Source organism: Crocodylus porosus, unplaced genomic scaffold, assembly GCF_001723895.1.
Source record: "Crocodylus porosus isolate Cpor-Errol unplaced genomic scaffold, CroPor_comp1, whole genome shotgun sequence".
Classification (NCBI taxonomy): Eukaryota; Metazoa; Chordata; order Crocodylia; family Crocodylidae; genus Crocodylus; species Crocodylus porosus.
The window spans coordinates 40,907,930-40,931,235 of NW_017728915.1; the positions used below are offsets into that span (position 1 = coordinate 40,907,930).

A 23,306-nucleotide genomic window follows, 5' to 3' on the forward strand; every position below is an offset into this window, starting at 1 on the left:
ATGGGGGTACAGGTTCTTAATAACACAACAGTGAGAGGATGCTCAGTGAAATGCAAAGGTTTCAAAATCAAAACTACTAAAAAGAAATACTTTATTTATACAGCAAGCATCTGTGGAATTTGCTGCCTTGACATCATGATCATGCCAAGAGCTGTGTAGGACTTGAAGTATTAGCTGTTTCAATGAGTAGCAAGAAGATCTGGAGTTATGGGGGTGACAGGATTTTGTAAGGGACTACATGACCTCTTAAAGGAAAAGATGACATCAGTTACCTTGTGGGATAGGACAGCTGAAGAAGTTGTAGTGAGTGTAGTGGTTTGTATGTGTGTACCCGTCAGGCCTGTTTTGGAGTGACAGGCTGTAAGGCAACCAAGTTAATAAAATCAGCGTTTGAACTAAAGGCCAGTCCTTTATGCCATGTTGTTCTCCTGAACAGCCATAACAAGCTTTTCATCTCAAGGGAGTTTTCTCAGTTTCTGTTGCTAGAAAATTCCTGGACTTTGTGTATAATGTCCTATTTTTTGTGCACATTCTTCTCAACCATAAGCAGGTGTTGGATGGCTGTGACATTTGGTGGTCACTCAACAGCAGGTGTGTTTGTGTGGCGGAAAGAGTAAAATACAAGCCTATTTCTTGGTTCCTCATCATGGTCATGGTTGGGTTTTGGTTTGGTTTTGCTTTGCTTTGCTGCTTTTGAGCAGATTGAGCCAGAGGGAACAGCTGGAGGTCCCAGGAGGTGATTTCCACAAAGGGACAGGAAAGGGATTTGGTGCTCCAGAGCTTGGAGTTGATGTAAAGGGCAAGCTTCTTTTTAAAGAGTGAGCACTGAGGTAGGGCAGCCAAAAAGGCAGCACCCAGGACAGAAAACAGTTAAAAGGACAGAGTCCTAAAAAAGCTGCCATGGCTATTTGCTCAGTTCTTTTCTAGCACCTTCTATTCAAGATGCTCAGATACTTGGCAAGCGCGGAGCCCTGCAATGCTCCTGCCAGGTGAGTGCATTTCTTTGGGGCCAGAGTTTGGTTCCCAACAGCTTGGTCTGCCAGCTAAACTGCAGTTCCTGAGTAAAACGTTCAAAATGTCAGGGATATTTGAACCACATCCAAAGTGTAGCTATTTCCCCAGGTAAGGCTGGCAGCAGGTTTAGCATAGTCATACAAGATTTCAAAGGTCATGCCTTGGTCTTGAATATTAGTCCCAAATGGTTCTGCAATTCGTTATGGATCTAACAGCATATAATGCTAGTAATCATGCTTCCCATGGGCATCTGTATTCTCAAGAGCTCTGTCCAGCCCTGCTGAAGTGTTGTGCTTCAGGTGGCAATGGCCAGTGAGCTTTTCTGAGCCTGTCTGTCCTTCAGCTCATCCAACAGACCTTTCTACACTGATGTCTGACATTAGTGGTATTGCATATAGTATAGCATAAGCACAGATGTGATGATTAGAGTTGCAATCATTCAAAATGCACATGGGTAACACCTGTGTGACATGAAACACCTGGAAAAGCATGAGCAGAATCACTTCAGCCATTTTGGAATTATAAGGCCATTTTCCCTCCTTATTCCCCTCCTCATATAATATCTTGATCTAAAGACCATAGATAACATCACTCTCCATCAGACCAGACATGAATACCATTTCCAGAGAAGGGATGTTGCAGTTAAGAAGTCAACAGCTGATTCCCATTTGCAATATCTCTTTAAATAGCTTGTGAGCCCTCTAGTGGTGCTTACCATGTCCCATCATTAAAAGGTACCCCAAACTTGTTAGCATGGCAGTGTGTTTATCTCAAGGTCATATGAATGTTTGTGCAGTGTCAGTAAGGTAGTATACAGTTATTTGGGACGTAGCTGTGGAGATGTGCTTTCTTAATGTTGTGTAAAGAGCAAATGATGCAAAAGTTGGAGGTGAGGACAGGGCTAGTCTTACAGGTGGGCACTCTCCCTGTGTCCCACCCCAGCCAGGAGGGGCAGTGCCCAGCCCAGCACCCCACACCTCCACCCACTGCTGAGGGGGAGCCAGGCCAGGCGGTCACATGCGAGCCGGGTGGCACCTGCTCCAGTCCACCCACATTGCTCCTGCACGGCACCAGTGATGCTTGCCCGTGGGAAAGCAGGTCTCCTGATCCAGCCCAGCAGCTCCCCTGGGGCTTTATTTCTAAATCTTTCACTAATGCTGCTACATACTTAAACTCTAAGAAAGGTCGCCCGGGGCACCATTTCCCCTAAGGCTGGCCCTGGGTGAGTATAGGAGACTATTCTAGGAATACAGTGCAATGCAAGGCAACTGCAGGGGCCAGGTGAAAATGAAACTAAAAAGGCTATCTGGGACTGCTAGTGTGCTGATCTTTAAGAAGAAAAGCGGTTATAAATGTCTGGTTATTTAAGAAAACCTGATCTATTTTGATAGTTTAGTAGAAGTTTGGCTCAAATACTTAGAAATAGAGCAGTATGTAATCACCAATGTTGTAAGCAATGAGAAAATGGAGAGTGTAATGGGAATGAAAACTTTTAAACTGCTGCAAAGCCAAAACTGTCTGCAAAACCAGCAAACAAAACATTTGCAGAGATTGTAGAAGGTGTACAAAATCCTGACTTTCCAAGCCAGTAGTGGGTGCATAATGTTTCTGCTTTCTATAAACCAAAAAAAGACAACAAAACAAATTTCTGAATTCAGCACATATTCAGAAATTACCAGAGCACTGACAGCCTGGAAGGAGTTATATGGTGCATTAGAGGGCCTGTTAGCATATGGCATGAAAAACAAAGCAGTTTAGAAATGATTATCAAACGAGGATGATTTCTACTGGTAACCTACACTGGAAACTGTTGTGTCAATGGAGAGAACTTCTAAAGATACCAGAAAGCTGCAGCAGCATGTCATCAGTGCAAGAAATAAACATGGAAAACAGCTGACAGCCTTGTCTTCACTGTAGCAGCTAGTTTATAGAAAATTATAGAATAAGAGCAACCAAGCAACACTTCACTTGCAGAGTAGTGGCATTAGCAGATGAGCTGTGCTAACTCAGCCTCATGGTCTGCAGCTGCATACCTGGTGCAACTTGCTCAAGTTCAAGTGTTCCCACCCATGCTGGCTGATGGGTTAAGCACTGCTTAACTCAAGCTAGAAATGTCTATGTGATTGGGAGTCAGGTTGGGGTGACACTTGAGTTATACCTGTAGTGCTGCAGGGAAACCCAGCTCAAAAAACTAGTTTAATTGTACAGTAGAACCAAAAAATGTGCACGTGAGTGCAAAATATGTAAGCCAACACTACACAGTCGCTTGAGGATTTCAGATCCATCAGGTCATAATTTTAAAAAGGACATGGAGAATTTAGAGAGGGTTCAGGGGCAACAACAAAGATGATCCAGGGCTAGGAAGGCAGTTCCTGTGAGGAGAGGCGGAAGGAGCTCGGCGTGTTCAGCTTGCAGAAAAGGTGCTTAAGACGGGACATGATAGCCATCTTCAAATACTTGGAAGGCTGCCGTGAAATAGAGGGAAAGCACCTTTTCTGCCTTGCTGCAGAGAGCAGGGCATGGACCAGCAGTGGCTTGAAGTTGTAGCAAAGTAAGTTTATGTTGGATACTCAGAAAAACTCCCTGGCTGTGAGAATAGCGGGGCAGTGGAATAGACGGCTGAGGGAAGGGTGGGCTCCATCGTGAGCTGTCAGGCAGATGTTGGACAGCCCCCGGTTGGGGATGATCTAGGCCTAGCGATGCCTGTGTTCTGCTCTGGGAATTTCCCAGGCTTCTGGGCTTTGCTAGTGGCCCCCATGTCCGGGGGGTTTCTGCTCCATGTTGTTTGTGGGGGCTTCCTCAGAGGCACTGGGTGTTGGCCAAGGCTGTGGGACTGGCTGGGCTATGCCAGTGCTCCTGCTGGGACCAAAGCTCGAGGTTCCTGGCTAGATGCTCTTGCCCCTCCCTTCAGGGTCAGAACGATCGCCATATTTGGGGTCGGAAAGGAATTTCCCCCTGTGGTCAGATTGGTCTGGACTGTGGAGGTTTTGCCTTCCTCTGCAGGGGGGGCATGGCCCTCTGCCTGGATCTCTTGAGCATACATTGACAGCATTTCATAAAAGCAAGATGCTGACTGCCATGGTTCACCTGTGGCAGGTTAGGGCGTTATGTTTGTGTTGCCTTAGGGCTGATGGTGGTCTTATGCAGTGGATGGTTTGGAGAGGGCTGATCCTGCCTCAGGCAGGGGTTGGACTAAATGCGACCTCTGGAGGTCCCTGCCAGCCCCACTGCTCTGGGATTGTGTGTGGGGAAAAGTTTAGGTGCAAGGACAAGGCCTGATCTGACTCACTGGACTGCTGTTTTGTACACGGTAGTGACACGTGAGGAGACAGACTGAGACCTGTTCCTGCGATGGTCTGCAGGCAGGCAGACCTCTGTGCTTGCTCGGTCACACGCAGCTGCCAGGGCTTGCTTGTACCAAGCCTGTCTCGGGACAGGGCCTTATGTGAGTTTGTATTGACTACCTGCATGTGCGTGAGCTGTGGAAAGGCACATCTGATACATCCAAAGAAAACATTTCTGAATTTATCTGGACTTAAGCAGCCAGAGGACACAGCATTCCTAGCATGCTTTGCACAGCATATGTCAACTGCTGGTACAGAGAGGGGCTCAATATTTCGGATGGACCGAGTCCAGTCTAACGTGATGTAAATCCTTGATTTTAATCACGATTTAAATCAGCAGGCAGGACACCTTGACTTAAATCATCACATTTAATCTTATTTTGCATTTCCACTTGTAGTCATTTCCTAAAGAGAAGTTAGTTTTCATTGGCTGGTAACTGTTAAAACGCCTTGAATTACAACTGAATATACCCCTAATGTGATAGTTCTTGCTAAGCAGGACACACTGTATCAATAGCCCTTTATTTCAACTGATATAGAGTATCACATTCATGGGTTCTTCATTTTACAGTATTTTATTATTCTAGAAAACAGTGAATGATGCATTTCTTTTTTACTGGACTAAATTTTATATTAGTGATATGTCGAGTTCTAGTTGCATAGATATTGGGATTCAGTTAACTGTACAAAAACAGCATTTTAAAATTGTTTTTATTAGTCATAAAAAACTACCTTAAATGTGCTGGATATGTAAAGCAAGTTTATCAAAACATGTTTTGCATTAAAACTGATTTATTAAACAAAGGAAGTATTATCTGCCATTATTGACCAGAAACACTCGGTTCAATTCACTATGTCCTTCAGAAATTTCAAACTAGTAAATCTCACCTCTCACACCTAGTTTTTACTCATGGATTGGAAGAGGGAAACAAGTTTTCCTGCTTTTTCAGCTCCCACTTTTTTTTTTTTTTTTTAACTTTGAATGAACTAGCCTTTGAACTGAATCAATTCCATAAACTGAAATGAAGAAAATATTCTCTCTGCTCCTGCAAAAGAAGCTACTGTCAGAAGCTAGTTTAGCACTTCAGGTTCCTGTTCCCTAAGCTAATGTTCCCTAAGCTAGTGACTGCCATCAGTTCAGTCGTTTTACCTTCAGCAGCAGACATTTACTGCTTGAATATTTTAATTTAATTTAAATGATTTTAATAGATTGTGGTTAGTTTAAGCATTACCGTAGGATGTCATAATTTCACATTTAAATTTAAATAGATTTATTTTTATTAAAAAAAAAAATTAAAATCAAATCTAAGTGAAAAACATTTTGATTTTTTTTTTTAAAAACTACTTCTAGCTCCACCCTTTAGTTGAATCCAGTCTTGAAGTTGCTGTAGCCAATATCATGTTGTCTCTGAAAATAAAGTTCTGTACGGCGGCTCCTTGCAAAGTAGAGACCTTTTCTGGAAACAGCTGTAGTCCTTGATTGCAGTCTGACACATGGAAGGGAGGCCCAAGCCCAGGAGCAGTTGCATGCTGCTTCTCCTAAGATAGCCTGGGGGTAGCTGGGCTTGCCTTGTGGCTGCGTTGTTTGGCTCAGCTTGGCTGTACATTTACACTGCTTCATTCTTTTATTGTATTGATTTTTAATATTTTTCTTTGCACAGAATCTGTGTGTGCAGAAGTGGGTATACTGTATGAACACACATTATTAATGTCTGTTTTTACAGTCGTGTCCAGTGGCAGCTAAGAATGAGGTCTGGTTGCTCTAGGTGTGGCACAGATGTAGAGTAGACAGTCCCTGCCATTGATAGGCAAGCCCCAAGCAGAGTGGGGTTTGGGGAGTAGTATGTGAACAGCGTGACGATAGCAGTGGGCATTAGTGCTGGTGGTTAGGTGGTTTCCCTTTGGGGAGGGAGGATGCTTCTGGGGTGGACTTGGGAAGAGGTGCCTATGTGGAAGGAGAGGATGGGCGAGAGGAGAAGAGACGGGTATGGTATGAAGCTCATCTGCAGACCCCCCGAGGAAGGGGTGCTGGGCAGGGGTAGTCCAGTTTGGCTATGGAAAGGTCTCAGGGGCTGGGGGTGTGAAACTCCCAGCTGGGGCTGCTTCTGTAGTTGCTTCAACCAAGCAGCTGAACTCAGTGGCTGGCACTTCTCTGCAAGACAGAGTTTTACTTTGCACAGCACAGAGTTGAGGGGGAGCTGCCTTTCAGCAGGTCTGGAGTTTTTAGTTCCAAAGCAGTCCAGATGTTGGCAGGCTGAAGCTTTTTCAAGCTACTTTTGCTGTCTAGGTTCGTGCCAAGCCCAGTCTTTATGAAGAAAATACCTTTCAGATTAAAGAGTCAGGCATCCTCATGCTGAGATCATTCTCAAAGCTCTTTCCAGTCTGTTGCTTGTTGGGAGGCAGAGAACTGGGTATCAGAAGCAGCAGCCTTCTTCCCGGCAGAAGGCACATGCTCTCTGCTGCTGCTGCTGAAGAAGCAGATTCAAAGGTTGCCTGTGAGCTCTCCCTTGGTTCATTACCAGGGACTTATTCCTTGTGCTGTTTTCTTTGGGAAATACCCAGAGACAGGGGGTAAGATTAACTTGGGCAAATTGTTATTGAAATTCATCTAGTCACAATGACCTCACTCAGTTCTCCCATTTATGGCCTGCCTTCTGCTTTCAGAGCTGTGTTACCAGAGCTGGTAGCAATATAAAAGATCTACTTACCAGTACTGTTAGTTTAAATTTGTCTCTTCTTTAAATGAACAGTTTCAGTTGGGTGTTCTCAGCCTCAGAGGTATCCACCCTACTTCCTCAGAGGTGGCTTCTTTCTTTCCTATTCTGTGAAGCTGAATATTTTCTTGGTAGGTTTAAATTCATATATATACATTTTCCTGTATTATTTGTGGAATAGATATTTATAGAGAGGGTTGGGGGAAAGAAGGAAGGATCATCTCTATTGAGTGGTATTTGGTGACAGCTAGAAATCTGGCATAGGTCAAAAGTTTCTGGAGCATCCACACTAGCCTTTACAAATGGGTGAAGTCTCAAGTGAATGAACAGTAAACTCATTTGAATTCTGTTCTGATGTAGACAAGCCCTAGGCAGACTGCATCGGGTAGCCGTCTTGGTACACAAACGTCATGCGATACATTCTTCTTAGTCCCAAAGCAGCTTCTCTAGCACGTGTGAAAAACATTTCTTCTACAGAAGCGCAAAAGGTTGCTTCCTGGCATGCGTGGTGGCGGTCATTCCAGTGCTCGTGTCAGCAGGGTAGTCCTGCAGTCTAGCTTACCGTCAGGCCCACAGGACAGCTGATCTCCCAACAAGCAGTTTCCTAGGGAAACAGGAGGTGGTTATCAGTGAGTGGCTCTGCCAGTGTAGATCCACATCCTGCACCCATGTGGGTTTCTTGCAGGGACTTGGAATGACTGGAAAGAACTGGAGGGCCTGAACAGCAGTTCCTGTGTGTAGAAGTGCCACGCTTCACTTCTAGAAAGTGTACGAGGTTTCAGTAGCCAGTGATTAAAGTGGGTCCACGCATGCCCAAGCATTTCCACTCACACCCACAGTCTGCCCCAAGAATACATGTTTTTTCCTATTAGAATGATTTTGCTAGAAGTGAATGAAGTTGTAAAGCAAACAGTTGCAAAGCTCTGATACATGTATGCTTTCACTGGCTGGAGGCCAAACTGTCAGACACCTCTTGGGAGAAACAAGGCAGGTTCTTCAGAAGGCACCTTGGTGTAATGTAGGATTAACTTCACCGAAGCCAGCGCACTCACCCAGGTATCGTGAGAGAAGGTTCAGGACCTGCAGTTTCGGGGAGACAAGTTTTTCAGCAAAAAAGAGAAATGAGACCTTGCTTAGAACAAAAGTGTCAGAGGAGAACAAGGGTATCACCTGGCTTGTTTTTTCCTATCGCTCTATAAACAGAAAAATCATGTCAGGAGATGAAAAGCACTGGAACATTTTACTTTAAGGGAGTGAAATAATTAAATGTTGGCAGGAAGGCAGGCTGGAGGAAAAGGAGGTGCTTTCTCATAACAGAAAAACCAGGGGGCTTTCAGTGCTGGTGTTCAGAGGAGGCAAACTCAAAATAAAAAGGCAATCCTCTTTCACGTAATGTACAGTTAGTTTGTGGAATCCGCTGCCACCACGTGCCATTTAGGCCAAAAGATTAGCAGGCCTCAAAAAAGGATTGGACCTTTTTGTGAACAAAAAGACTTCAAGCTGGTGTGAGTTAGTTCCAGTCACGTGGGCATTTGAGAAGGGCTGCCGGCCCTCCCATGTCAGGGCGTAAGCCAGTGACTAGCAGTTTGGGCTGGGTGGGATTATCCCTTGGCTGCTTATCGCAGGGTTTCTCCTCTGATGCACCTGGCGTATTGGCAGCGGTGTGGGCCAGGGTACTGGATCCGTTTGACCTCTTTGGGGTGTGTGGGGGTTGCAATTCAGTATACTAGGAAATCCCTACATAACAGGCATTGAGTGATGCTACCCAAATCAACTCTCTCCCAAAGCGAGATGACTTGACAGTTTGTAGTAAAACCTGTACCTTTTGCTTTAAATGTACTCGCTCCTATTTTGGAGTGACTGTGCCTGTAATGGGCCACAGGGACCCAGATAATAAAATTAACATTTGAAGTAGTGACCTATCGTTAATTCATTCCACAATTCTGTATGTCGAACTTTTACCCCATTTTTAAATATCCAGCTAAGCTTGATTGATTGACTCATTCTGATTAGGCAAGGAGCAAAACTATTGGCCTTGCCCCTCAAAATGAAGACATGGGTGATGCACACGTGTGCTTTAAAAGCCAGAGTGATGCATGTAATCATGAGAGGAATATAGACAGAGATGGTTGATGACCACAGGACCCATCAGTGTGGTATTACACAGCAAGGCTTTGTCTGCAGGTTCTTGACAACTCAGTTGTGGGGGAGACAGGTTTTGCTGGCGTAAAACAGGAATAACTTTTATTTTTCTTGGCAGCGCAGCATGTTGGCACTATAATCCCCCTTCTTTCTCTGAGCTCTGCTGCTTGGTAGAATGAGTCAGTGGTGAACATGAAGAGCCAGATCATTTGACTAGCAGGGTTTTGTTACATTTGAACGTGTTGGAATTTGGCTGTTTTACTGTTGGCTGTACTCTTGACTCAGCCCGCTGCCTGCTCTTCTGCAAGGTGGTAATGAGATCGAGGATGATCACATCAAGCTGTATCTGGACAACGGGATTAAAGGAAGCCCTTGGAATAGGACAAAGGTTGGTGTGACACGCTGGAGCAGGTGACCAAATACTAGCTAGTTCTTCAGGGATGAAGCTTTTGGCAGCCGCTGTCATCTTCTCCCACAGTCGGCCCTTGAGAATGTTACAAAACGCAGCACGGGGAATGGGGAAGGTGTCCTTGGTTGGCCTGACACTAGGACTCTTTCTCCTCATTTCCTTCCTCCCTTTGCCGGTGGCGTGGCCATTACCGTACTTCGCCCTGTTCTGGTCCTTACCCAGTTCCTAGGGCAGGGGGAGCCTCCCCTGGGAAGCAAAACAACAAAGAAGGTACTTTATTACAAAAGCACATCCTTTTCTGTGTTTGGTATTAATACTAACTGTTGGCAAAATAAGAACTTTTCTAAGCTGCTGCGGCTGGTATTTGGTCCATTTTTCTCATCTGTCTTCTGCCACTTTGGGGTCCAGCTGTGGTCCCAGATGGGGCTACCACACACAGAAAACTTGTTCAGCTCGCTGGTGGGAGTGGTGGTGGCATTGCTAACCCTTTCCATTACGATGCCTAACTCATTTCTCAAAGATTGAATCTGCCACTGCTATTATGGAAATGTTAATATATGTCACAAGCATATGAATGTGACTGAGTTGAAGACATTGGTGAGAGAAAACCCATTCAAAGTCTTTAAAATATTGCCCCCCAAAAGTATGACCAAATGATGATGGAGTTATGTTTAGTTAGAAGGTGATGTTGAACTGCTTGGTGGCTTTTTTTCAAACTACAAGCAAATCTGGTCAGAAAAATGACCACCTCATTCAGTGGGGCCACATCTGACACAGTGACAGTGGAACCACAAAATGACTGATTTCAGATTGAATTTGCAAAACCAGAAGTTGAGAGAGTAATCTTCTGGCTTGCAGACTGAGCAGGTTTACTGTGGAAAAACACCGAGACATAGTTAGCTGCAACTTTAAGTGTTGTTGTAGCATCGCTTTTCAGAGTGAAAATCACTTTTCAGGATATACTATTTTGTTTGCAACTGTTTTTTCTGATTCTTTTTTTTCTTTATTTACAATTGCCTTCTCATCATCATCTTGCACTTTTGCTGTGGAGTGAAGTGAAAACATTTTATGAATATTGCCTGAACAATTGCTCATGGATGGGTAACTTGTTTTTCCTAGTCTTAAATACTTTATTTTTCACAGCTAGAAAGCCCGTCCAAGGCTACAAGCAATCCTTGTTAAAATACTCAACAACCAGTAGAGAGCTCTGCCTGGCTATCTTCAAACACAATAATTTTAACCATTTTTTCTTTCATATTTTGATTATTTTTTTTTAAATTCACTTAACAGAGCTCTTTCAGCAGAACAATTAATGAATCTTGTAGATTGTCCTGAGGCTGTGAGTTGGTAGATGAATTTAGATTTTCCATTAATAAATATAGCATCCTAACCTCAAGATCAGCAGAGACTTCAGCAACCGTTAATAGAATATGTTTCCCTTGAAAATGTCTCTGCCTAAGTGAAACCTGCTGTTTCTAGCAAAGTTGGAATGAAGATCTCACAGCCTATCTGGCACTGCCGATCCACAGGCTTTGCTTTGGGTTCTGTGTAGATGCTTATGCTCCATACCAAGTGTCTATGTGGCTTGTGCTAGTTGACTTTGTGCAGCATTGGAAGAAGGTTTCTGATAACCAAATTTTTCTTCTTCTCTGTAGATTAAAAAAATGCCCTCAGGTCTTCACAGACAATTTTTTTCCGAAGAACTTAGCTTAGCATGTTCCTTCAGGCTTCCTGCACTGAGAATTGATAAGTACTTTAAGTGTGTTGATCAAACATGATAACATGTTCTTCAGGATTTCCTGACAGCACATTTCACACATTTTCTTGTGTGAAAACAGACAAGCGAAGTTTAAAATAAAATGTTTTGAGCAGAGTAGAGCTCGCAGCCTTGATTTTGTTCTGCTTGGTGGAAACTTTTTTATTTTTGTGTGTGTGTGTGTGTGTATATTATATACGTGTGTCATTCTACTACATCTCATCTCAAATCATTTCTCACATAGATGTGTATGTATGTATGGATATGTGAGAAATGATTTGAGATGAGAAGTAGTAGAACGATAACCTTTTTTTACCCTGTATCCCCCATAGCCATAGTCATCTTGTTCTTACGTAAAGTGGATTTTCTGAATCATTTTCTGGAAGGCTCTTTCCAGTAATGGTTCCAAAGACTAGAATAGGAGTAGAGAACTAGCAATATTCTTCTGCTGGGGTCGTTGGAAAGGGCAGCGAATGGTAGACGTTTGAAGTGCCTAGTTTTATATATCTGTGTGTGTCTAGAATGGAGTCCAGTGAGAAGAAGACCATCTTGGATTTGCTTAAGCTGAATGCCTGAGTTCACTGTGCTAAGTGTCTGTGGAGAGGGACATTTCAACTAGCAGAGCAGTACGAGGCACTGGTCTTTAGGAGCAAATTCTGAGGAACTAAGACCTAGTGAGCATAGTGCAAGAAATATTGAAATGCATGAATTTGCCTTTAGGGTACTGCAAAGAAGCAGTGTGAAAGGTGCCTGGATGGACAGGAAGAACCTGGATACAAAATAATAATTACAAAGGAACAGGTTTTCTTTTTCTTAATAAAGCACAATATAGAAAAGAAGAAGTGACTAACATAGCTCAAAGATTTGAAGGTATAAAGGGACCTTTATTTGAAATGAAGATGGGGAGAGAAACAGTAATATTCAAAATCATTTATGATGCACATGCAAGAGAGTGGCAGCAGTGAAGCAGGCTGAGTAAATTCTGCCAAGGAGCCGAAGAGAAAGAAAAGCAGATTACTTAAGTTGTACATTGGGAGAACTGAAAGTAAAGAAATCCATTAACAAAAGAAGAGTCAACTAGGAGTCTCAAATGGCTGAGCTACCGAACTATTTTATAAATGAGCCTTTACCAAGAAAAGAAAGAAAAGTGGTACAGGCAATTGGAAAGTAATGAAGACCTTTCAGATAAAGATGTGGGATAAATTCAGTCAAGAGAATATGTGGAAAAATTGACTATACGTAGACCACTGGTTCCAGATAACATACATCACAAGGTGCTAAAGAAATTAGTTAATGGACTTTAGCAAAACATTACAGTTATTTTTGAAAAGTAATGGCGAACTGGAGAAGTATCAAAGGATTGGAAAAAGCAAATGTGATATTGATCTTCAAAAATGGATGCAAGTAATCTCTACAATGACTGTTTACTGTTACTTCAGTGCCCCGTGCCGATGGTAGGGGATACACAGGGATAGGCAGTGGTGTTCAGCTTACTCTGCCTTGCGGCCTTGTGTGCCGCGGGCCAGATCCTACTCACGCCCAGCACAACCAATGTGCGGGGCCATGCCATCAAGACCACAGGGCTCTATCAGGTCCAGAGATTTGACAGTGGGAGAGTGGTGGCAGCATTAATTGCCACGGCCCTGGGAGAAATTCACACTGCCTCCACTTCCCACTGCCAAATTTGTGGACCCAGGGGGAGCCCCACAGGCTGGATGACACGGCTCTGCGAGCCAGAGCCAGAGCCAGCGCCAGCCCACTGGCTGTAGGTTGAGAGCACCACAGAGAACAGCAAGTATGCCACAGGCATGTGCCTGCACTGCTACTTGTGCACCAGTTACAGAAGCTGGGGAGAGACCCAGGTCCAGCCAGGGAAAGCTCCTCTCGCAAATCCCAGGATAGGGCATGTGGCTCATTTGGAGAGGGCATGCCGGAAGGCAAGGAAGGGTGAAATTTGGGGGAGCACTGAATGGGGCTTCTCCCGCCCCTACTGAAAGTAGTTGAAGCTGTTTTGGGTCTCTTAGGCTGTAAGTGCCGCGCTTCTCCCCCTGCCCCCCCATGATGCCTGTCTGGCTTCCCAGAGCAACGCCATCCTGTGTGACGGTGAAGTTGTGGGCACTTCATTTTACTGAGTGTTTGCCATGTGCAGTTGTATTTTGCAATGGGACTGCATGAAAACACTGCTTTTTCAGTCTGGAGCTCTGCTGTCCCATGGGCATGGAGGGACGAGACAGTTACACCAGTTGAGAAGGTGTGGAGAGGAACCAGCTGACTGACTTGCGGCTCTTCAGCAGAATCTGCTGGAACGGTTGCACCTGCCTGCTCTAACCTGCTGTAAGTGCAAGGTAAACCACAATAATTTACTACCTGTTTTATGGAATGAAAGGGTTGGAAAAAAACTCAGGTGTCATCAAGTCCAACCCCCTTTTCATTCAGATGGTTGGAGTTTAGCTTTGCTTACTGTGGGACAAGAGCAACGGATGAAAGCTACAGCTGATTGACTGATGCATGCTGATGAGCATTAAATCCCTACCCACTGCAAAGCAGAGTAATTGCTGAACTGGCTGCATCCTCTGTCTATTTAGAGTCACTTTTGCTGATTTCAGTGACTAAAAAACCACAAAAATTTGTATTTCTCTCAACCCTGCAGGAGACTAAGGCTGAGTGAGCCAGATTTACTCTGTGCATCAAAAGAATTGTTGTTTTAGTTTGTCACAGGTGTGTAAGCCATTGAAGGTTTTATAGAATGACCCCTATATTTATGTGTACAGAATTATTATTTATAGAAGTTTGTCCAGATGTAAGAAAGGGCAAAAAAGGTTTGCAGAATAGTTTTTTACACACCTAAATTATGCTGTGTTGCCCCAAAATAAATCAGTAGACAGGCAGGTGTAAGAGGTTGGTGTGACCCTTTACGAAGGAACAGTCACCCCATTAAGGAAGCTCAGCTGTGGGATGCTCGAGTAATGAAGAAGGGTCCCTCTGGAAGAGAAGGCAAGGGGGAGAAGGAAGGAGGCTGTGAAGGGAGCAGCTTGCTGCAAAGAGGAGCCAGGCTGCTGTGCTGGGGCCAGGACAGGATGGCACTTTTCTCCCAGTGTCTGGAAGAGGACACGGGGCTTTGTTCTGTTAGGTTTCTTTGCTCCGAGATGGACCCTTGCCTGGCGGAACTGGCTGACCAGCTGCTAAGGGAGTGAACTCTTCTGCAGAAGCCACCATGGTAAAATGACTAGTCAAAGCTGGCCCCACACGAGGGGTGAGCATCACAGATAGCCGAAATGGGGAGAGGAACGAGGAGGGGGACCTTGACGGTTGCCCTGAAAGCACGTGGATGGTCCAGTGATCCTAGTGGATTGTGCTGGTGGGTTACGTCCCCCTTCATTCTCATATGCAAGATGGCAGAACTGCATGTTAGGAGAGGGGGTTGCCCCAGAGAACAGGTGTGCATACATTTCTGTATACAATCGTGTTTGTGGGAGTGGAAGGTACTGGTGGGTAGAAAAAGATTTGAAAACCTGATGTGGTGCTCACAGACAGATTAATAAACGTGGCTTCTGGTCATGAAGTCACTTTCTGAGTAGAACTGTAGGGCTGGAAAGAATGATTTCTGAGTAAAGATGGAAAGAATTAAGTATGTTTAACTTGGCAAAATGAATGGATTCAGCAGAGGTTGTACCAGTCCGCAAGCATTTGAATAGTGTAAACAGCAGGCAGAGAGAGGAATTGCTTCTAATGAGGACAGAGGTGCAAGTGGGAGCTATGGGAGGAGACTATGCAAAGGAAAACGTAGGGTGAATACCAGAAAATAGTTTGTGAGACTAATTAAGCTGTAGAATATTTTGCCCAGGGAAATGATGGAAAACCCCACTGAGTCCATTAACATTGCATGGGAGAACATAGAACAGTTTTGCATTGAAAAGGAAATGGGTGACATGACTTGGCAAACCCTTTCTATATCTAGGGTAAAATCCTCATGCCACTCAATTCAGTAGCAAAGATCCTCTAAGCCTTGAATGTGTCGGCGATTTTTATCCTTAGATTCTGTGGTATCAGGTTGCCATGTATTCCCGGGGTGACCTCTTAAATAACTTCATATCATGGTAAAAGAAAAAGCTAGTTTTCCTGTTCATGCAGTTTAAATTTCTGAATTGTTGTGGTATAAACCCAAAGAGTATCCCTGTACCCCAGCATCCACTTTCATTGCTCTTAGACTTGTATTCCAGCTCCCTGGACCAAATCAGATGATGCAACTGAATTCTGCACCGTGTGCACTTGTTGACTGAAATGCATCTTTCCCACTGCAACTGTGTAGTAAAGCTGTTGCGTGGCCAGTAAATGTACAACATGTGATTCATTTAATGTCTTGGGATGGTTCACTGAGGGACCTGCACTACACATCTCAAAGGTATTCTTCATTTTCACTGGGGTGTTCGTGGCTGGTTTTGAACAAGATGGAAAAATCTCATTCCTCACTGTGGCGATACCATATTTTTCCAGTGTTGTCTTCAAATTTGATACAGCTGGGTGTCAAGTATCTGTATGCTCTTAGCTGGGCTGAATGCAGGATTATTCCAATGGACAATGAACCTCTGGAAATAAAACAGAATTTTAAACTGTATTTGGAATCCAGTGATTCTGAAGATAATGTGGTCTTGATGGGTGACTGTCATAGTTCAGTTGGAAATACGTCATTTCTTTGCAGCTGGGGATCAAGACTACTGCATTGCTATACTCTGAAGATCTGTTTGCTCCCATAATGAAACTAACAGGCTGGTTAAAGGGAAAGTAGACCTGGGTTATTTGCTCTGGTTTGAGGGAGGAGTCTGCTAGCATTTTTTGATGCTGCTAGACAAGAGTGTGGTGCACATGAGATTTGTGATCATGTGGACAGATATTGAAGAGAGAGATCCCAGTCTGAGGGGCAGACTGGGTACAATTTACCAGACCTATTTGCCAGATTTATGTTGGACATTTTTTCTGAATGTTTTAACTTATGATCGAGGCTACTGGCTCCACTGTTACCCCTTGGACCAGAAACCAGGGCCTTGCACATGAACTGCATTGAATGCTAGCAGTAGGTCACTAGTAGGCATTGTGATAAGTCTACTGAAGGTGAGTCGGTGAATGGTCGTCTTCTCTATCCTGATGACCAAGGGATAGCTGAGCGAGAAGGAGTGAGTTGTATGGAAGAAGGAAGTCTGGAGGAACAGCTGTACAGGTTCCTGACAGTGCAACTGCCCTGAGCAGCTGAAGTTCCAAAGTTTGCATCTGTTTAAGAGTAGCAGGACTCATGCACGTAGAATCACAGAAAGGCAGGGCTGGAAAGGACCTCAAGGTCATCTAGCCCAACCCCCTGCTCAAGGCAGGATCCTCCCTGTGTAAACCTTCCTTCTGAGGATGGTTGGGAGGCGTGACTGGTTTGCCTATACTGTGTGGCCAGAAACACTATGGCAGCAGTTTCCCTTGACCAGCAGACACCGACCTGCTGCAAGGCCCTGCAGCTGAGTGCTGCTGGGCTGAGGAGCAGCAGCGCCATTGCAAAGAGCGGGGAGTGCTGAATGCTGGGGTCCTGAGCTAGAAAAATATAGAAGACTGGCGCTGTTCTAAGTTAAGCCGCAGCTCATTGCGTGTGATGGGAGGGATGCAATTTGCTTTCTGTGTGGTTATCTTGAGTGGGTGGGCAACAGTCAGTGCAGTGGCAGATCCGGGGGTGATGCAGTAGCATGCTCGCACCCCCCTTGGCTGCGCCTCACATGCTGTGAGCTCCCACTGGTCGGTGTGGGCTCTGCTAGAGTCCCTGCTTTCAAGCAGCTCTGGAGCCTCCTGCTTTCTGCTTTTCCTCTCCCTGGATTTAGTCATCCATGACAGGGAGGTCCGCTTTAACCTGTGTTATTGTATAGCAGCCCTGGAGGTTTTATTTCTGCAGAAAATAGTAAAGTAATTGAAACAGTAAAGCAGCCAAGTGCATAGCCGACCTGCCTGAGCTGTGTGTGCTCTGTGCGGCAGAGTCAAGGAGGTGAGTTTTCCAAATGAAAACTATTTGCATAGGAAGTGTCACAGTCCTGGTCAAGCTTTCCGTGCTGGTCCATTTGGATCCACATGCTGGGGCCTTGCACTCATCTCCCTCTTGTCTGGCTGCTCTTCAGTCGCCGTCTCATGGAGCCATCGGCTCCAGCTTCTCAGTCACTCCTTTGTGGTAGTGGGACAGCGCAGTCCAACTGCCTGGGCCACAGGGTCTGTGCTGACCCATCCATAATTCATACCCCATCCCACAACACCCACTCAGTGGCTGCTCAGGTCTGCAGCCTAGCTCACTTAGGCACAGCAAATTGAAGCAGACAGATGCAGGTGTTGCCAAAAGCCTTCAAGAAACCATCACTCCTCCTACTTCTGGTGGCTCAGGAGATGTATGCAGGCAGGATAAGGAACATCTGTGTGAGGCAGTGTAGAGGCTGAAATAGGCATGTTCTGCAAGAGTGTCATGAAATAAAGCAAGAAAAAAATCCCACGTCCTATTAAGATGTGTGTATCAGAATTCCCTGCTAGTAAATGCAAAGCAATACTCTGGAGGGACGAGGCTAAATTACACCTTATGGAGTTCAGTATGAAGCATATCAGCCCAAAGGAAAAGGAGTATGGGCATCACTGGAGATGAGCTCTATGGAAAAGTCTGCTTGATGTGCAGCCTCCCTCAGAAAAGCAAGGCTAGCTGTAGGCTGCCTGCTCCTGCTTCAAAGCAAGGGAACGCTGGCACTGTTCAAAGAAATGATGGCCACCAATTGTTAGGTGTATTTTTTATGGCCTTGTTCTCAGAATCAACTGAGTGGTTTGGACTGAAACTTTTCAAGAGCATCTGGCTGAGTCAGACGATATTACATGGAGGATTTCAATCTGGCTGGTTGAGTTTGATAAACTGATAAGCAACTGAAAATGAGGTCTTGAAATAGGAAGTGTCAGACAGTCTTAACGGGCAGAGATACCAAGTCCACTTAAAAGTAATACAGTGGTAAGATTTGGCAGCACCTTTCTCCCTGGTTGGGGTGAGTCTTACAGCTCTGAAAGTGTTGCATGATCCCTGCTTATCTAATGAGTGAAGATCTCTGTACTGATGTAACATGTTCATTGTTTTGTGTAGCATACGGCTACAGGAGACCAGTAGATCATTCTGCCTTTTCTTCTTCTATCATAGGCTATTAAGTATTTCCCATTTACTCTAGTAATGAGCCTACTTCTGCCAAGGGCATGATATCAAGCCCTTTAGAGTTGGAGAACCCATGATATCCTTGGTACTTGTTCCAGTGGTTAATTGCATGCACTGTTAAAACTTTGTGTCATATTTCTAATTTAAGCATATCTGGTTTCAGCTGCAGCCATTGAATCTTGTTCTGCCTTTCTCAACTAGATTAAGAAGCCCTTTTAGTACCTGGTATTTTCTTCTCCTGAAGGTACTTATACGTTGTAATCAAGTCATCTCTTGATCTTTTCGATAAGCTAAACAGATTGAGCTCCTTATAGTCTTTCACTGTAAGCCATTTTTTCCAGTGCTCAGACAATTTTTTATGGCTGTTCTCTGCACTCCAATTTTCCAGCATCCTTTGTAAAACATGGACACTAGAACAGATGCAGTATTCCAGTACTGGTCTCCCCAGCACATGATGCAGAGGTGAAATTTCTCCTCCTTGCTACTCACTACCTCCTTGTACATCTAGGGACACCATGAGTCCTGCCACTGTGTCACCTTGTGGCCTCTCCCAGTCGCTGCTTTCCGGGGTGCAGGATCTCATTCCAAGGTATAACCTGCTTGTCTTGCTGCTAGATCAGTGGTTCTCAACCTCATTGGACCCAAGGCCCCCTCCATAACTTCTGTGAACTGAGTAACACCCAATTTCAAAAACTAATTTTTTAGATTGCGATTTACCTCCTGGCAGAGGGGTGGAGCAGCAGGGATGGGGGGTTGTCCAGGCAGGGGCTGTGCTTATTTGCTTAGTTTATCTGTTCATCTCATAGAATCACAGGATCACTGAGTCGGGAGGGACCTAGACAGATCATCGAGTCCGACCCCCTGCCATGGGCAGGAAGGAGCACTGGGGGTGGCAGGGGTCATAAGACCCCAGCCAGGTCCTCTTGACGATGTCCAGGGCAGGTGAGAGCACCACCTCTCTGGGAAGCCTATTCCAGGCTCTGGCCACCCGTACCGTGAAGTAGTTCTTCCTAATATCTAACTTAAACCTATCATACTCCCTCAGCTTGTGGCCATTGTTCCTGCTGACCCCAAGGGGGGCCCTGGTGAACAGACTTTCCCCGAGTCCCTGCTGCTGGCCCCTGATAAGGTTGTAGGCAGCCACAAGATCCCCCCTCAGTCTCCTCTTGGAGACTGAAGAGATTCAGGTCCCTCAGCCTCTCCTCATAGGGCTGGCCACGGAGGCCGTCAACCATATGAGTGGCCTCCTCTGGACCCTCTCCAGGTTCCCCGCGTCCCTCCTGAAGTGCGGCGCCCAGAACTGGACACAGGACTCCAGCTGCGGCCTGACCAGCGCCGCATAGAGGGGAAGCAAGACCTGTCTGTTAGTGCTGCCCCTGTTGATACAGGACAGGGTACGGTTGGCTCTGCCTATTGCTTCATCACACTGGTGACTCGTATTCATCCTGGAGTCAATCCTGACTCCAAGATCCCTCTCTGCCTCTGTGCTGCCAAGAGGGTCAGCCCCTAACCTATAACCATAATGCTGGTTCCCTCTCCCCAGGTGCAGCACCCTGCACTTGTCCTTGTTGAGCCACGTCCTGTTCAGATCGGCCCACTTCTCCAACCTATCCAGGTCTGCCCGGATGCAGTCCCTGCCTGCCGGTGTATTCACTTTACCCCACAGCTTGGTGTCATCAGTGAACTTGAACAGGGTGCTTTCCACACCCTCATCCAGGTCACTGATGAAGATGTTGAACAGCACCGGCCCAAAGACCGAGCCCTGGGGGACTCTGCTGCCCACACCCTCCCAGGTCGACATCGACCTGTCCACCACCACCCTCTGGGTGCGCCCCTGGAGCCAGTTTGCCACCCATGTGACTGTGCATTCGTCGGTGCCGCAGCCCCTCAGCTTGCCCACCAGAATTGGGTGGGACACTGTGTCGAAGGCCTTCTGGAAGTCCAAGAAGATGACATCGACTTCCTCCTTCCCATCTAAGCTTTTTGTTACCTGGTCATAGAAAGAGACCAGGTTAGTTAGGCAGGATCGGCCTGGCATGAACCCATGTTGGCCCTCAACATCACTTCCCCTGCAGGGCTCTCACAAATGTGGCCCTTGATAATTTTTTCAAAGACCTTCCTCAGGATAGAAGTGAGGCAACAGAAGGGAGACCACTGCAGCTCCCCCTCGCTCCCTGAGCAGTGAACAGGCCAGGCACACTCTCCACAGAGACAGCTTTAAATCTCCTACTGCCTTGTTTTTCTCCTCACTCCTCATGACACCCTTCAAAAGATCTAGTGCCTCAGAGGATCCCCTGGCACCCTGGTGGAGAATCACTGTCCCAGATGGGTGACCTGGGATCTGCTTTGATTACAGCACAGTTGGAGCAGGCCTCGCTTGCTGAGCAGTCCAGTCACTCTGTGCAACTGTTCCCATGGTGGTTTACCATCCTGCTAATCTTTGCATCATGTGCGAACATAATAAGAAGTGATTTTGATATTGACTTTCAGGATCATTGATTTAAAAAAATAAACAACCAAGGAAACTTGAATAGCATCAGGCATTAGGGACCCTGGCGGAATCCCACTAGAAACACCCAGTGACGTGACATCCCATTGATCTCTTCCTGAGAGTGGAATCGTTTATTCTCTGAATTTATTCTCTGGCCCCTGGGGCTCCTCTGGGCCAGAAATTTGGTGGCAGGGAAAGCGGTGGCAGCATTAATTGCTGTGCCCACCCCCACCTTCCTCCTCCCCAATTCTCAGACCTGTGGGTTGGATGAGGCACCCATGTGGCAGATCACACCCACGTGTGGCATCCCTGCACAGCCATATCACGCGTGTGGACTGACCCCACAGGCTGCCCCCTGCTGGGTCTGATGCAGACTGACCTACCCGCAGGATCTGGCCTGGAGACTAGCCCTGCACCACTCGTCCGGCTTGCGGGGCTGTAAGGTTGAGCACCGCTGCTTTAAAGCTGTGCTCTGTGGAGAGTGTGCCTGGCTTGTTCACTGCTCGGGGAGCAAGGGAGAGCTGCAGTGGTCTGCCTTCTGTTGCCTGGCCAGTGTGCTCCAGTTCTGGGTGGAACTGGGCATGCTCTAGAGGAGTGCTTCTCGACCAGTAACAGGAAAGAGGAGCGTGGGCTTGCTCGTTCTTCATGCCCTCATGCTGGAAGTGGGTTAGCACAGGCAGCATACTGTGTAACACAGGTCCATTTGTTGGGTGCCAGTGATGTTTCTTTGACTATGACATCAGTTGGTTTATGAGGCTATTAACTGAGTTGGGGGTCTGCACTAGTGATTCCTAACCTCATTTCATGGACTTCAAACCATAGAAAATGAGGGTTGGAAGGGACCTCAGGATGTCATCTAGTCCAACCCCTGCTCAAAGCAGTACCATCTGACCACAGGACCATCCGCTTCTTGGCTCTTGTTATAATGTCCTAAGTTGTCTGGTTTTCGTTACCAGCTCCTGCTGGTTTACATCACTGTCCCGTTGGCCTATCCTGTGTGTCTGTGGAGCTGTGTTCTGGTCACTGCTGCCCTCATTCTTCCTTCCTGTTCTCTTCTCTTGTTTCACCCTCTTGCTACTACATCTCATTTCATGTTCCCTGTACGTGGGACAATCTCTCTGTGTTCATGGGACCCCTGCCGTGCGGTTCGGTGGGCTATATCCCAATACAGGTAAGGGTGGGAATTGACGGTGGTGCTACTTTTTGCCTTTACAGATGAAAGTGAAGCTTCTCCAGTCCTATGTAATGGACCTGAGTGACCAGAATGAAGTCTTAGTGCAAGCAATGGAAGAGCTGGAAAGAGAGGCTGCCTGGAAGGTGACCACGCTGGAGGCAGAGCTTCAGGTATGGCTGGTTGGGAAGTGCCTCCCACTGTGAGCACTGGGCTTCAGCAACTGTGGCTTTTGGTTTGTGATGCTCTTGCAGCTGTCCCATGCTACCTGCACTTGCCTCTGTCACTGTTAATGCTTTGGTGTATCTGTACATAATCCAGCAAACCTCCACTTCCAGGCATAGTCTGTTATGAATTAATGACAGTGCCATAGTTGACTTTACGTTTTAACCTCTCTCCACCCTGCTCTTGTGTGCTTAACAAAATGCCAGGATGAGAGCCATCTTGGGGAGGATTATACTTTGAAGTATTTTTACCTTTTCATACCTTTTGGAGTGTATATTGTCCCATGCTTTTCATCCTGACTGTTTTATAAACTGGATTTTTTTTCCTGACATGCTACCTCTCATGGAACTGGTACACAGTACCTTGTAATCATTATATCAGTGGCAGCTTGTTTTACAGCAAGCCTCTGAGGCAATGCATTTGGAGCCCCTGAAAATTCAGCTTCAGTGGTGAAGCTTTCATAGAGGTGACATAAGGAACCATGAGATTGCTTAGCCTGACTCCAGCGTAATCACAGGCCATTAAATTACCCCAGATGCTACTGTTTAACCCAACAACTTGAGTTATACCAAAGCATTTCAGTTCTGGGGACATTAAATGTCTCTGTGCTTCAGGAGAAACCAAGGAGCCACTACAATGGCATGGAATTGTAGAAGCCCAAGGCCTCTACAATGGCATGGAATAGTTATGTGAGATGATAAGCCCAGGTGACCCTACAGAGCTTAAGCCCCATGTGCTGCAGAGGAAATCCAAATCAGAGAAAATGAACATCACTCAAACCGACTGTCCCTTCCTCCATGGCCTGGGGAAAATTCCTTGTCAGCTGCACATCTGAGTACATG

The 23,306-nt window shown here is 45.9% G+C and overlaps 1 protein-coding gene across 1 annotated transcript in view; it reads left to right on the forward strand.

Annotated features, from left to right (window-relative positions):
- Positions 1–23,306, forward strand: part of LOC109310753 (mediator of RNA polymerase II transcription subunit 15-like) — a 141,092-nt gene that overhangs the window by 29,488 nt on the left and 88,298 nt on the right. The window contains exon 2 of the mRNA XM_019536095.1: positions 22,284–22,412. Coding sequence (XP_019391640.1) covers positions 22,284–22,412 — 129 coding nt within the window. The remainder of the gene's footprint in view (positions 1–22,283; positions 22,413–23,306) is intronic.